General features: G+C 42.9%; 1 protein-coding gene across 3 annotated transcripts in view; it reads left to right on the top strand.

The window, feature by feature from the left end:
* The window catches only part of MIPEP (mitochondrial intermediate peptidase), a 158,837-nt gene that overhangs the window by 120,550 nt on the left and 23,936 nt on the right, over positions 1-14,351 (top strand). For all 3 annotated transcript variants that reach the window (XM_030922176.1, XM_030922175.1, XM_030922174.1), the window contains exons 17-18: positions 6,216-6,337; positions 9,878-9,951. In XM_030922176.1, coding sequence (XP_030778036.1) covers positions 6,216-6,337; positions 9,878-9,951 — 196 coding nt within the window. The remainder of the gene's footprint in view (positions 1-6,215; positions 6,338-9,877; positions 9,952-14,351) is intronic.

Here is a 14,351-nt window from a genome sequence, read left to right as displayed (position 1 = left end):
TAAACCAGAATTATTATTCCTGGGCTCTGCATCTCAGTCAGGTGTCCAGTTGTCGGTAACATTGAGTGTCATTGTGAAAGAATCCCATGGTGTCCATCTGTCCATCCATTCATTCGCCAGATCGCTATTGAGTTCCCATTGTGCTTCCAGTGCTGCAGTAAGTCCAGACGTGGGCACAGTATGTCGGCCATGCCCTTAGGAAGTTTATAACACATGTCAAAGTGATAGGCTGCATTTCTATACTCGTGGTTTATAGGGTCCCCCCCTTATTCTCAAGGGATGTGTTTCAAGACCCCAGGTGGATGCCTGAAGCTACCGATAGTACTGAACTCTATATATACTATACATACATACCTATGATAAAGTGACGTTTATAAATTAGGCACAGTAAGAGATTAACAGCAATAAGGTAGGACAACTTATATACTGTAATAAAAGTTTTATGAATGTGGTGTCTCCCTCTCTCGAAATATGTAGTTATAGTACACCTGCCTATTTTTGGACTGAAGTTGACCACAGGTAACTGAAACCGTGGATAGGAAAACTGCTATTACCATTTCACTTGAGTTGGGAGGACTACTGTATAGCATCCCTCAGTATCTGTGGGGGAATTGGTTCTAGGACCCACCCCCGACCATGGATACCAACATTGGCGCATGTTCAAGTCCTGTGATTGGCCCCGTGGAACCTGCAGATAGGAAAATTCGGCCCTCCGTAGATGCAGGTTTCACATCCCCACTGTATTTCCCACCTGTGTTTGGGTGTGGATGCAGAATCTGCCAATATGTATTCGACTGTATTCATGGAAAGAAATCCACATATAAGTGGATCCACTTGTGTTGTTCAAGAGTCAACTGTATAATGTTCCAGTGGTAAAATCATTTAAAAATAAATTTTAGCTAAATGCATTTCTACATGTATAGCTGGACATGAAGAAATGGTATACTATTTAAGAGTATAGTTAGTTGGCTGAGCACAGTGGCTAACACCTGTCATCCCAGCACTTTACAAGGCCAAGGTAAGCAGATCACTTGAGGCCAAGAGTTCAAAATTAGCCTGGGAAACAACCCTCATCTCTACAAAAAAATTTTAAAAATTAGCCAAGCATGGTGGTGCACACCTGTGGCCCCAGCTACTCAGGAGGCTGAGGTGGGAGGCTACTTGAGCCCAGGAGCTCCAGGTTACAGTGAGACATGCTCATGCCACTGCACTCCAGCCTGAGTCACAGAGTGAGACCTTGTCTCTAAAAAAATTTAAGAAGAGTGTAATTACGAGACATGGTTAGTTCCGTTATTCCATATCTAGCACACAGTTAATGAGTGCTTGCTCTGCACTAGCCCCTGTTCTGTGTTTGAAACTGAAAATAAAGTGGCTGGTGGCTACCTTTCCATTTCTGGCCCTGGAAAATCATGGCATGAGAGAAGGGCTATAGGCAAGTACAAATGATCCAAGAGCCTTCTATTCTCTGGAGTTCTACAGCAAGTGACCGTAGCCATGGGTTTCCTGACAGGCTGCTTTGCTGGCTCCAAGTTTTGTCTTTTGTATGGGATCACTGAGATTATCTAACTCGAGGAAAGTTTAAGTAGGCATGCCTTGGGATAGCAATGGGATTTGAAAATCTGTGTCTCTCACCATAATAAAAGGATAACTACAAAGATGTTTCATGGTTTGCTTTTGAAATCAGATCCACATGCTAAATATCGACGGAAGTGTGAAAACTTTTATCCGTCTGACAAATATCCCTTAGGAAGAAGAAAACTTCAATTTAAAAGGAAGAGGATATAATTCCAGAGCTTAAGATGAAATGCTGTATTTTATTATTCCAGATGAATGAGTGAAATGGTAATAAGGACTTAATGTTAGGTTGAATTAGCAGGAATTCAGCAATTGTGTTCAAACAACAGTAGAATTGTAGGTCTTAGTCAGCCATAGACTTGCAAACCTATGATGAAAGGTGTGAGGTGGAGATAATTTATTTAGCATGTCTTGAGGTGTAGTCCTGAACCCAAACCTGTAATTAAAGAGCAAGACACCATGGGGCATGTGTGTGCCAGAAGACCTGTATTCAGGCAGGGGGGTCAGGATAAGGCAGACCCCTGACTGTCCAGGAAATGGTGCGTGCACAAATCCTGATGTCTCTTTCTACCGTTCTGAAAGGTCTTATTTTTATAACTCTGTTTATGTGGGATGTGGGAACTCAGTTACGAGCTGATGAAACCAGGGAACTTAAGACATTTCTTAGCTCAGATCAAATGCCACTATTGAAGTGGGCCTGCTTTCAAAGTAAAACAAAGCCGTATTCAGCTGGAATCTAAACAGAATTAAACTCTGCTCTATACTGCAAAGGCTGCCAAACTAGTTCTGGCAAATCACCGTGAAGAAAATGTTTCAAAGGCAAAGCCCCTTAACTGTATGCTACGAATTCCGGGGCGTCCACCTTGAGAGACGCTTATCATCAGTAGTACAAGTGCTCGCATCTTGGTGCAGTATCAGATTAAAACAGCAGGCTGTATTCCATTACAGAAGATCTCCTCACATCCAAACTGCTTCATACGAGAAAGGCTACCAGTGGTCCATGAGTTCTCATCATTTAGTAGATTAGGATTCCAGCATAACAGGAAAACTGATAAATATCCCTTTTCAATAAGACAGAGTACATGGAACTGTGTATCTGTTGTAAATGAATTCTAAAGGCCTTTTGAGTAAAAATGTAGTTATTCAAAGTTTGTTATACTGAAATTTATTTCATAAATGGTCCTAGGCTCTTTACTTTTGTTTTAAATACCACTTGCGTCTTAACAGGATGAAAATTCCATGTCTTCCTTTCTCTGCCCTTCACTATGCTGGAGGGACCTTGCTGGCAAAAGACTGTGCAGGCCACATTTTGAGTGTCCAGCTCCTCCCACTAGGGCACAGCTCCACCAAGGGCAGGCATCTGTTGCATCTCCAGCAGCCTCAGCCCCACTGTTGGTTGTGTTTTCATGGAACTGTGTTGGGGTGGCACTTGGGCCTGGAGTTGGGGTATCTTGTGAGGTAGGATACAGGTCTAGCTGCTGTGAGAGAGACCCAAAGCAATAGCTGTGCAAGTGCCCCAGCCCAGCGCAGGAGGTGGCTGCCCCCATTACAGGCCCACACTTTTGCCTGGCTGCATCCCCAAGAAGGAAGGGACATGGATCATTCCTTCAGGACACCACTCACAAGGCGCCCACCTGACTTCCAATCGTATCTTCTTACAGAAAGCGGAGAGCGGATGTGGAGGTGCACTGTGCCTCTGCGGTGCGGGCCCCATGTCCTAATCTGAGTGCAGTGCTCCCGCACACCTTCCTTATGACAGAGCCCTTGCTGAGCCCAGGCAAATTAGCTGTCTTGGAGAATTGGACGCAACCAGATAGTCACTAGCATTGCCATGCGTCTTTTAAGCCACTGTGTAGTGAACACAGGGAGTATGCTGCCATGTTCCTGTGATGAAGTAACCATATTTTACAAAATGTTTCTTGCTTGATATGTTAACTAGAAATCACTTACCTAGTTTATAGAGTTGTAACAAGGATTATATTTATTCATTCTTTTTTTTTTTTTGGCTGATGTATTTTACTCCCCCAAAATATTCTATGTAACAAAATCAACTAAAAACATATTTATAAAGCAAATGTTAGACCCAGGAATATATATGTAGCATACGTATAAGGCAAAGATGATGTATCCAGTGCCAAGAACAGTGGCTCATGTCTGTAATCTAAGCATATTGGAAGGCCTAAGTGGGAGGATGGCTTCAACCCAGGAGTTTGAGACCAATGTGAGTAACATAGTGGGACCCTGTCTCTAAGAAAAACAATAATAAAAAATTAGCGAGGAATTGGGGCATGCACCTGCAGTCCCAGCTACGTGGAAGTCTGAGGTGGGAAGACCACTTGAGCTCATGAGGTCGAAGGTGCAGGGAGCCATGATGGTGCCGCTGAACTCCTGCCTGGGTGATAGAGTCAGACACTATCTCAAAAAACTAAAAATAAATTAAGGGTTTGTGTCCAGAAAAAAGAACTCAAACCTGTAAGAAGACAAACTATGAAATAGAGTAATAGACAATTGATATAAATTGAAAATTCATAAAATTTTAAAAATGCTTAACCTTACTGCTAATCACATAAACTGAAAACATGAATATGGAATTTTGCCCAACTTTATTTATTCTTTATTTTCTGGGGAGTTAACAGATTCATTAGAGTGTTGTTATCATGGTTAAAAAAAGTTAAGCTTTTTTAAAAAGTTGTTTATTTATTTATTTTTTAATTATTATAATTTTTTTGAGACAGATGCTTGCTCTGTCGCCCAGGCTGGAGTGCAGTGACGCGATCTTGGCTCACTACAACTTCTACCTCCCGGGTTCAAGCAATTCTCCTGCTTCAACCTCCTGAGTAGCTGAGATTACAGACATGTGCCACCACGCCTGGCTAATTTTTGTATTTTTAGTAGAGACAGGGTTTCACCATGTTAGCCAGACTGGTCTCGAATTCCTGGCCTCAAGTGACCCAACTGCCTCAGCCGCCTGATGTGCTGGGATTACAGGCATGAGCCATTGTGCCCAGCCCAAGCTTCTATTTTTTAAAAGAAATGTTTATGTCAGATAAAGACAGAAGAAAGTGGCTAATTGCCATGTCAGATTTGTTCCAGAAAAGTAAAAATGTTAAAGTCCTAAGTGTAGCCTTTGAGGGCAGTTTTCATAGTCCCAGCTTTGGCTGGGGTGATGTTACAGCAGACGCGCCATTGCAAGCTCGTGTGCTGTGCTTGCGTAGCCCTGCCCTTGCAGATGGGTTGGAATGGAGATGTTTTCCACTTTAGCAACAGAGAAAGAGCAGTATTCATAGGAAGAGAAGTTTCCAGTGGAACAGTGTCCTTCCATGAAAATCCATGTGGCCTTTCCTGTCATAACTACGTCATTGTCCTTAGGTAGGATGGATGCTCTCTCTGTGTGCCAGACTCCAAGTTCCCTCCTCCAGTGTTGATGACCAGGCGTTCCAAGCGGGTCAGAACAGATGTGCACGTCCACCCGGCTCCACCATTGGCACTCCTGCCACCGTCTCTAGGCTGTCTTTCTCTACGTTTCTGTCACAGAAGTGAATCCCAGAGTGATGAACTTGTAGAAAACAATTAGGTGTCCGCTTCTTCCGTCTCATGATTAGAAAATAAGTGGAAGGAGCTTAGAGAAGGAGCGACCACAGACAGTTTGTTCACCCTTCTTCCACTGAGAGGCAAGTTGCTGGTGGTTATCTTTGGTTCTTAGCGTTTGTCTCTTCTAAAAACAAAAAAGAATGCATTCCCAGACTACCCCTCTTTATATAGTTATGATTTTTAAATTCTGTCCCATTTTTCTTCTCCCCTGTGACTTTTTGTTTCGTCATAAAATGTAATTGTGGTAAAAACATGGAAGGTTTTTATGTTACAAAAACGAGTTCATGAAAAGCAGTTCGTGCAACAGAGAACCATTGCAGAGTACAACTCTCTGAACTACCTAAATTACTAAAAATAAGTAAACTCCTGACCTTACTGTTTTTCTAGATGGTCATGTGAAATAAAATGTATTATAATCAGCGTAATTAAACTCACTTAATGAAGAAGATTAATCATATATTTGGAGCAAAACATATACACCTATATATGATTATATTTATGTGATACAAAATTTTCTTTGTGTGTGTCTTAGTGTGCTAGGGCTGCCTTCACAAAATACCAGAGACTATGTGGCTTAAACAATAGAAATTTACTTCCCACTGTTCTGGAGGCTGGAAGTCCAGGCCAGGGTGTCAGCAGGTCTGGCTTCTCCCGAGGCCCCATTGGCTTGGAGACAACCTTTCCTCAATGCCCACACCGTGGCATCCAGCTTTCCTCCTCTTCCAAGACACCAGTGAGATTGGGCGAGGGCCCAGTCTAAGAGCTTCACTTTTACTTAATCACTTCTTTGGAGGCCCTGTCTCCTAATGAGTCACATTCTGAGGTATGGCTTTGGGTTTCCACATGTGAATTTTGAGGAGACACAGTTCAGCCCATAACAGTGTATAAAATGTGAAAATATTGATATCATAGGTGACATAGCCTTCTAGGGTAAAATGCAAATGAAAACATTTACGGGTCTCTCTGTGTCTCCACTGTGTGCTCACATGTGATATTCTGCAAGTGGAAACTGACTTGTGTCCCATGCTGTGTCTCTCTGTTCTTGGCAGGCCTGGCAGCTGCGATTCAGCCACCTCGTGGGGTATGGTGCTAAATATTACTCTTACCTCATGTCCAGAGCGGTCGCCTCCATGGTTTGGAAGGAGTGTTTTCTACAGGATCCTTTCAACAGGTAAGAAGGGGATAAGTTCTAAAATGTCCCCCCTTGGACCACAGTAATTCCCCACTCTATTACATCTGAAGTTGGGCTCGGAGAAGCGCAGCCCACAGAACACAGCCAAGCCTGGCAGAAAGTGGCAGTCTCCGCAAACAGCCTCATCCCACTTGGCCCTTCTCACCCAAGCTTGCTTCTGCTTCCTGCAGCTGATGGTGACCCTGGACATCCCCCTACCCTGCAGCCACTGTGTAGAGGTGGCCCTGTGGTGCCTGAGGGAACCCTTGTATGAGGGCTCTTGTGCTATGTGAAGCAGCCCATGCCGCTTCTGTGGGTTTTCTTGGCTTTTCTGACCTCACCATGTGATACAGGATGCCCACCCCTTTCCACAGAATGGAGGGAGAACAAGGCACTGGAGAGGCTAGGGGCGTGTAGGGAGGAAGTAGGGGTGCCTAGGATCAGTAGTCCTGCTTTTCCAATCTCTTCCTAAAGGCCAGGTAGTGGTTAAACTTCCATTGGGTGGAGAGGTACAGGAGATCCCTTGCTTCCTGGAGGGTACGAGGGTTTCTGTGCTGTGACTGGGGGATGCAGGGGATCCCGTGCTGTCCGGGGGGGTGTGGAGGATCCCATGCTGTCTGGGGGGCGTGTGGGGGATCCTATGCTGTCTGGGGAGGTGTGGAGGATCCCATGCTGTCTGGGGAGGTGTGGAGGATCCCATGCTGTCTGGGGAGGTATGGGGGTCCCATGCTGTCTGGGGGGATGCAGGGGATCCCGTGCTATCTGGGGGGTGTAGGGGGTCCCGTGCTGTCTGGGAGGGGTGGGGGATCTTGTGCTGGCTGAGGGGTTGCGGGATCCTGTGCTGTCTGGTGGGGGTGCAGGGGATCCCATACTGGCTGGAGAGATGTAGATCATCTTCTCTTTGCTCCCTGATTTGGCCTCCTGATCCTCCTAACAGGACTCCCTATAACAATAGGAACCAAGAGGTTGTCAAGTTTGGGTCCCGTGATTCCTTAGAAGGTGCTTTCTCTGAAAGAAAACCAGGAATTATAATCTGGTATCAGAGTTATTTATAGCATTTATCTTCTCACCACACAAATAACTACATCTCCAAATTATTTTCGGGGAGCTTTGGCTGATGAGTGCTATTTTTACTGTTTTATCTTGGTTTTTAGAGTGTCCATAGAATACTATGTCACATAATATTCACAGCAATCTTGGCAGAAACCAGCAGTTTTTATAAGAGAAAACTGAGGCTCAGAGAAAACAGTTTGTTCAGACTTCACCATTAAAAACTAGACTAAGACTGTAATCTAGGTCTTCTCATTCCTGGTTTCTTCTCCCTCCCACCTCCGCCTCACCGTCTGTCTTTCATACAATTTGACATAGACTTGGATTTTTCTCAGCAGTTAATAATCACATTCGTTTCAAATGATTTGAGCCTGAATGTGATGTCATAGAATTTTTAAATATTTTGCAGCTTGGTACTCACATGTATTTTGTCTTCTGCCCTTTGCAGACTGTAGACATTTGGTCTGCTTTTCAGATTTTATTTTTAAAGGATCTTTAGCCAAAGTTGACATCAGTAAATCAGTTTCAGGGATTATAACTTCTTACTGTAGATTTCTGTAAAATAGGCAAAATATCATCTTGTTTGAAGTACACTTTACTAGAACAGCACATACTATAAAATATATATGTTTCTAAATATTTATATCTTGTTTATGTGTACATTCTTGCCTAGACATGTAGTTGCCATACTTTTATGGGCATATTAAAGTAAGCTAGTAAAAATGCTCACTGGACTAGAAAATTTCTAACCTCTGTCAAAGTCTTCTTTTTGATCTCACTCCTGAAAAATAACCAGGCTGGAGCCTACATCAGCAAGCCAGGCATTGCAGAGCTGAGGCAAGCCAGGAGCTAGAGGTCTGTGGGGAGGGATGTGATTTAGGGTCAGTGCATTACATCCCATGGCTGAGAAGGGCCTCGGAGCACCCCAGGCCAGGAGTCAGGCAGGGCCCCTCAGCCACCCCTGCCCCTGAGGGGAGGCTCCACCTCAGTCCAGGCTTCCTGCTTTGCTTAGCACTCACTTCAGGATGTGACCAGGGCTAGTGTTGGATGTCAGCATGTTTTTGATACTGTAATGCTATCAAAAAGTCGGATTAAAGACCATGTTCACAAAATGACCCACAGGTAAAGAGGCTCCAGAGCTTCTCAAATGGAAACAATATCAAAATTTATTTCACCTGTCTCATCATAGTGTGTAGTCATGTATGTTAAAGAAATCGCATTTTTCGTAAAATACAAAAGAGTAGTACTAAATAACTTGTTTCCAGGTCCCATTAGTTTGGAGGATTTATGTCTACAAAAATTATTCCAAACCTACCTTCACATATTGTCATAAACAGTGTTCCTTGCGGAAGTCTGTCAGGTGGGCATATCCAGGTGACACAGAAGACGGGAACAGGCAGCCCCCACTGTGCCTTTACCACCAGCACACTCCAGTGGAGTTTGCTGGTCTGTTCATTGTTATCCTCAACCTAGGTCTTCTGGTGTAATTAACCTTTTCCTGCCAGCTTCTCTTCCTTCACTCTTATTTTAGAATGTTCTTTTTCTCTTCTTTATTAGGTGCCATCACAAATTATTTCTTAATGGTATAATTTCAAGCCTCATTTAAAATAATCCTAAAACTATTTTTATAGAGAATAAAATATAATATTTTACTTATTCTATGACAGGAGTCCCCAATCCCCAGGCCACAGACTGGCACTGGGAACTAGGCCACAGAGCCGGAGGTGTGGTGGGTGGGTGAGCGAGTGAAGCATCGTGTGTATTTGCAGCCGCTCCCCATCACTCTACCGCCTGAGCGCCATCTCCTGTTGGATCAGTGGCAGCGTCAGATTCTCATAGGAGCAGGAACCCTATTGTGAACTGCACATGTGATCCTTATGATTCTCTCACAAGGATCTGGGATGGGCACTCCTTATGAGAATGTAAGGCTGATGATCTGTCACTGTCTCCCATCACCCCTGGATGGTACCATCTAGTTGTAGAAAAACAAGCTCAGGGCTCCCACTGATTCTACGTTATGGTGAGCTGTATACTTATTCCACTATATATTCCAATGTATAATGTGGTAATAAAGTGCACCATAAATGGAATGTTCTTAAATCATCCTGAAACCATCCCTCCCCCATCAACCCTGGTCTGTGGAAAAACTGTCTTTCACAAAACCAGTCCCTGGTGCCGAAAAGGCTGGGGACAGCTATTGATTAATACATAAAGTAATTATTTTTATAAAGTGAGGTCTCTTGTTAATGAAACAGAGAGCCAAAAGTATAGTTATCCTCTTACGGGGAATATGTCACACCTGATTTATTTTAGAACAATTTAAAAGCCAGAATTTGATTTTTAGAAGCAAGAAAATAATGGCCGAATTGTCATATGGTGGCAGCTTTTATGAATATGATGTCAGTGTGACTCAGGACTTGTCTTGTGAGTCAAAACAAGTGTGAATGGAGGCTGCGCAAGCAGGTGTCTAACAGTTCCTCTCTTCCCCAGGGCCGCTGGGGAGCGCTATCGCAGGGAGATGCTGGCCCACGGCGGAGGCAGGGAGCCCATGCTCATGGTTGAAGGTAAAACAAAACCAAAATGGCGCCATCTGTAGTGAAAGCTGTTTTATGTTTTCTCCATATGTTTTTTTCATTTAAAGAAAATGTTTTAGGCCGGGTGTGGTGGTTCACGCCTGTAATCCCAGCACTTTGGGAGGCCCCAAGAAGGGTGGATCTCCTGAGGTCAGGAGTTCAAGACCAGCCTGGCCAACATGGTGAAACCCTGTCTCTACCAAAAATACAAAAAATAGCTGGGTGTGGTGGCAGATGCCTATAATCCCAGCTACTCTGGAGGCTGAGACAGGAGAATCACTTGAACCCAGGAGGCAGAGGTTGCAGTGAGCCGAGATCGTGCCATTGCACTCCAGCCTGGGCAACAAGAGCAGAGCTCCATCTCAAAAAAAAAAAAGAAAAGAAAAAGAACGATTGGCCGGGCGCGGTGGCTCAAGCCTGTAATCCCAGCACTTTGGGAGGCCGAGACGGGCGGATCACGAGGTCAGGAGATCGAGACCATCCTGGCTAACATGGTGAAACCCCGTCTCTACTAAAAAATACAAAAAAACTAGCCGGGCGAGGTGGCGGGCGCCTGTAGTCCCAGCTACTTGGGAGGCTGAGCCAGGAGAATGGCGTGAACCCGGGAGGCGGAGCTTGCAGTGAGCTGAGATCCGGCCACTGCACTCCAGCCTGGGCGACAGAGCGAGACTCCATCTCAAAAAAAAAAAAAAAAAAAAAAAAAAAAAAAAAAAGAAAAAGAATGATCTTAGCTGTGCATTGTGTTCTAAGCATCTGTCTCACTGTGTCCTAAGTAAATTAATTTTTAGTTACCATGATTTATTCAAGTACCAGGATAAAATTCAGGTTTTAGCTTTCAAAATGTTACTTAGACTCTAACAGAAAAATTTTTTGTCATAAACTCTTAGAAAATTTTCCTTTAGATTTTAATAGGTCACAGTACATTTTCTTTAGCCTGAAGAACTCATTTATTTTTTATTCCTTTATTTCTTTTTCTGAATGTTTAGCTAAGAAATTCCAAGGCATCGGGTTAGATTTTTTTTTTAACCTTTTGAAAAATTATAACTTAATTAAATCTTCTCTTTAAGGTACCACAATTCTTTTTTTCTATGTAATTTTCTCAGTAATTTTTTATTTGAGTATTTTTACTGAAAATTTAATTGTAAATGGAAGTGATCATCATGATTTTTCATATATAAATGTAAGAACATTGAAACATTCTTACAAATATAGGAAAATATGAATGTTACTAGATAATTGCAGTATATTGATGGTTATATTTGCAGCTGAGCTTGACTATCTGAGAAGTTTTCTGGCTATCTGAAAAAGTTCACATAGGAAATAACTTTCAATATTGGAGAAGTGTTGTTGTCATTGTATAATTGAGTGGGTCTGGGTAGCAGTGTGACTTAAATGTGTCCTTGCCTAAGACTATTGGATCTAATGCCTATAGTCCTTTTTAGTAGAATTCCAGATTCTTGCCTTCAGCCATTCATGTATTCAGCAAACATTTGTGAAGTGCTAATTACGCGCCAGACATGACTGTGTGCCAGAGGTGAAGTCGTGAAAGGCACCTGACAAGCACCCTGCTCTTCCGGAGACTGCGTTCATTCTCTCAGCTTTGTGAAGAGTGAGGAAGTGCACATGCTGACGCAGCCGTCATTTGCAGCTAGTCCTTGTTGGCCCTTATTGAACTTTGCCACGTCTAGGGACAGTTTTAGGGATTTCCATGTATCTGTTGATTGACTCTTGTTAGTAACCCTGTGAGACAGGAGTTACGATCCCCATTTTATAGACAATAAACAGGTCAGGCCCTCCGCTTATGTCACAAGGCAGTGTGTGGAAGAGCCAGGGATTGAACCGGGACCTCAGGCAGCAGACCAAGCTCTTCAGCTGCCTGTACTGTTGGACAGGACATCTAGTTCAGGGTCTGTCCCAGACCCAGGCAAAAGTGAAACAACAGGCACGTCGTAATAAGCTACTGATTGGGTACACTGTGTACTTCTGGCTGGTGGTTGGTAGCGCCAGCCCAGCAGGGGCTAAGGCGGAAAAGCAGCCTTCTCAAGCAGTGGGTTTCTGTGAGGTGCGTGTTCCTGGCAGCTGGGCTTGGCTCATCCTTGCGCAGGCCATGCTGTCTGCACCTCAGCATTTGCTGATAGGCGATGCCATCAAAAGAAAAAAATGTAAATATTTTTCAGTGCTTATCTTTCGGCTGGTGTGCTTTTCTAGTCAGCTTCCCAGAATGTTGCAGCTAACTCTCTAAAAATTCTGTCTTTATCCAAAACAATTTTGTGTTGAGAAACTTAATATTTTCTGCACTAAAATTCACAGGGGAGAAAAAGAAGTCCACCATTCAAACCAGAGATGATGAACTATTCAGATTTTAGTTAACACAAACAATAGAACAATTCTTTTACGTTTTCATATTTTTCTTAATGCTGTTCTGTCAGATCTCATTAATTCACATGATTTGTTTCATGTCAGAGGTGAATGGGGGACATGCAAAGAGGGTTATGCCAGTTGTCACTTCATAGTGCTGGATTTGTAAGGGTCTTAACCCTTAGTGGCTTCTCATTTTCTTGAAGGCAGTCAGCCTGTACCCCAAAACAGCAGGGCATAGGTGTTGGCTCACAGCCTTAATACTGGGGTATCACCAGGAGTGATGGGTGAAATTACTGAGATTTGTAATGTAAAAGCATACAGGATCTCGTTGGCAGTATTCTTCTATGAAAATGTAACTTTTTATAGGTACCTTGTATATTTTTGTTTAACTGCTTCCTGGATAAATGCAAAGAATTGTATTACATAGCAAAATGCAAAGAAATAGAATACCTGCCTTCAAATTATGTACCTCCCTAATCAAATCACAACAGTTTTTACCTTCTTAGTTATAAGACTGTGTTTCTTAGGGTCAGAATACCTTTGTATTCACCCTTGTGCTCTTTGAATGATACAAATTTAGAGAAGTCAAATAGGGAATGCTTTTGATCTTTGAATAATAAGTTCTACATAGGCAAACTTTTAGATTATTTATCTTTTCCAGAATGAGTCATCCCTTGGGAACAGGGCTCTGCTCAGAGCTCTGAGTCCCTCGGCCATTTCAAGTCCTCACCAACTAGAGGCCACCACCCCATTCAAGGAAGTCCCTGAGCACACAGGATTCCTCTGCTTTCTTTTTTCCCTGATGTTTGCTTTACATTCATTAGTTAAAGGCCACTGCTAGGCAACCATGTATCTATACTCTCTAACTCTTGGCTGCAAGGTGTTTATTCAGCAGTCTCCCATTACCTAACTTTGCATAGAGTGATCCTCACAGGAAAAAAGACAAGTTGCAGCAGCAGGGGCTTTTCTTTAAAAGCCTAACACACCAAATACCATTTGAAGGCAACATAATAGTGGTTAAAACAGTATTTTCTTCCCCAGAGAAAGCAAGCCATCACATGGTGAAATAGAATTGGATTTGCAGTCAGTGACTCTGCTACTTACTGTTTATAAATTACTTTGGAAAGTCACTTCATTTCCTTGTGGGAGGTAAAATGTGATTTGACTTCAAAACACTTCTTTTTTATTTTTATTTATTTATTTATTTTTATTTTTTTTTGAGATGGAGTCTCTACTTCCCAGGCTGGAGTGCAGTAGCACGATCTCCTCTCACTGCAACCTCCACCTTCTGGGTTTATGCGATTCTCCTGCCTCAGCCTACTGAGTGCTGGGACCACAGGCAGGTGCCACCACGCCCAGCTAATTTTTGTATTTTTAGTAGAGATGGGATCTTGCCATGTTGGCCAGGCTGGTCTCAAACTCCTGACCTCAGGTGATCTGCCCTCCTGAGCCTCCCAAAGTGCTGGGATTACAGGCGTGAGCCACCTTGCCTGGCCCAAAACACTTCTTTTTAATCTGCTTCTCCTTTTTTTAATCTCTGAAGGGAATGGGGTGTGTGTGCAGACATGTGGCAGTAATGTTGCAGATTGACAGTATGGCCTTGTCTATTTTTAAACACATTCATAGCTTACATAAAGATATATATTATAGGCATGACATTCAGTCACTTAATCCTCCACTAAACACATGTGGCAATACCTGACTGAAACCAACTTTCTTAATTGCTGAGATATCTGGGGTGAAGTTTAACTCTCATTGTCAATATTAAGGTTTTCTGCTGTTTATCTCATACCCCCACAATGGTTTTTGGCTTATGTTAAATCACATTTCTGAGTAATAAGGTAACTTAAGGTTTTTGCTTAAAATAAACCATAATGATACGGCATTTCCATTCATTTTACCGTTTTATAAAATATATACCAGAATATTTGTTAAGTATGCTATGGTGAGCATGATCTAAGGTTCAGTTTCCATTACAGTCACTTCAGAAAATGTGCAGTTTTCTAGAAAGACAGATATGCTGAGGTTTG

Source organism: Rhinopithecus roxellana, chromosome 18 (genome assembly GCF_007565055.1).
Source record: "Rhinopithecus roxellana isolate Shanxi Qingling chromosome 18, ASM756505v1, whole genome shotgun sequence".
Lineage (NCBI taxonomy): Eukaryota > Metazoa > Chordata > Mammalia > Primates > Cercopithecidae > Rhinopithecus > Rhinopithecus roxellana.
Note: the sequence above shows the minus strand (reverse complement) of the source record. Positions and strands in the feature narration are given on the sequence as shown.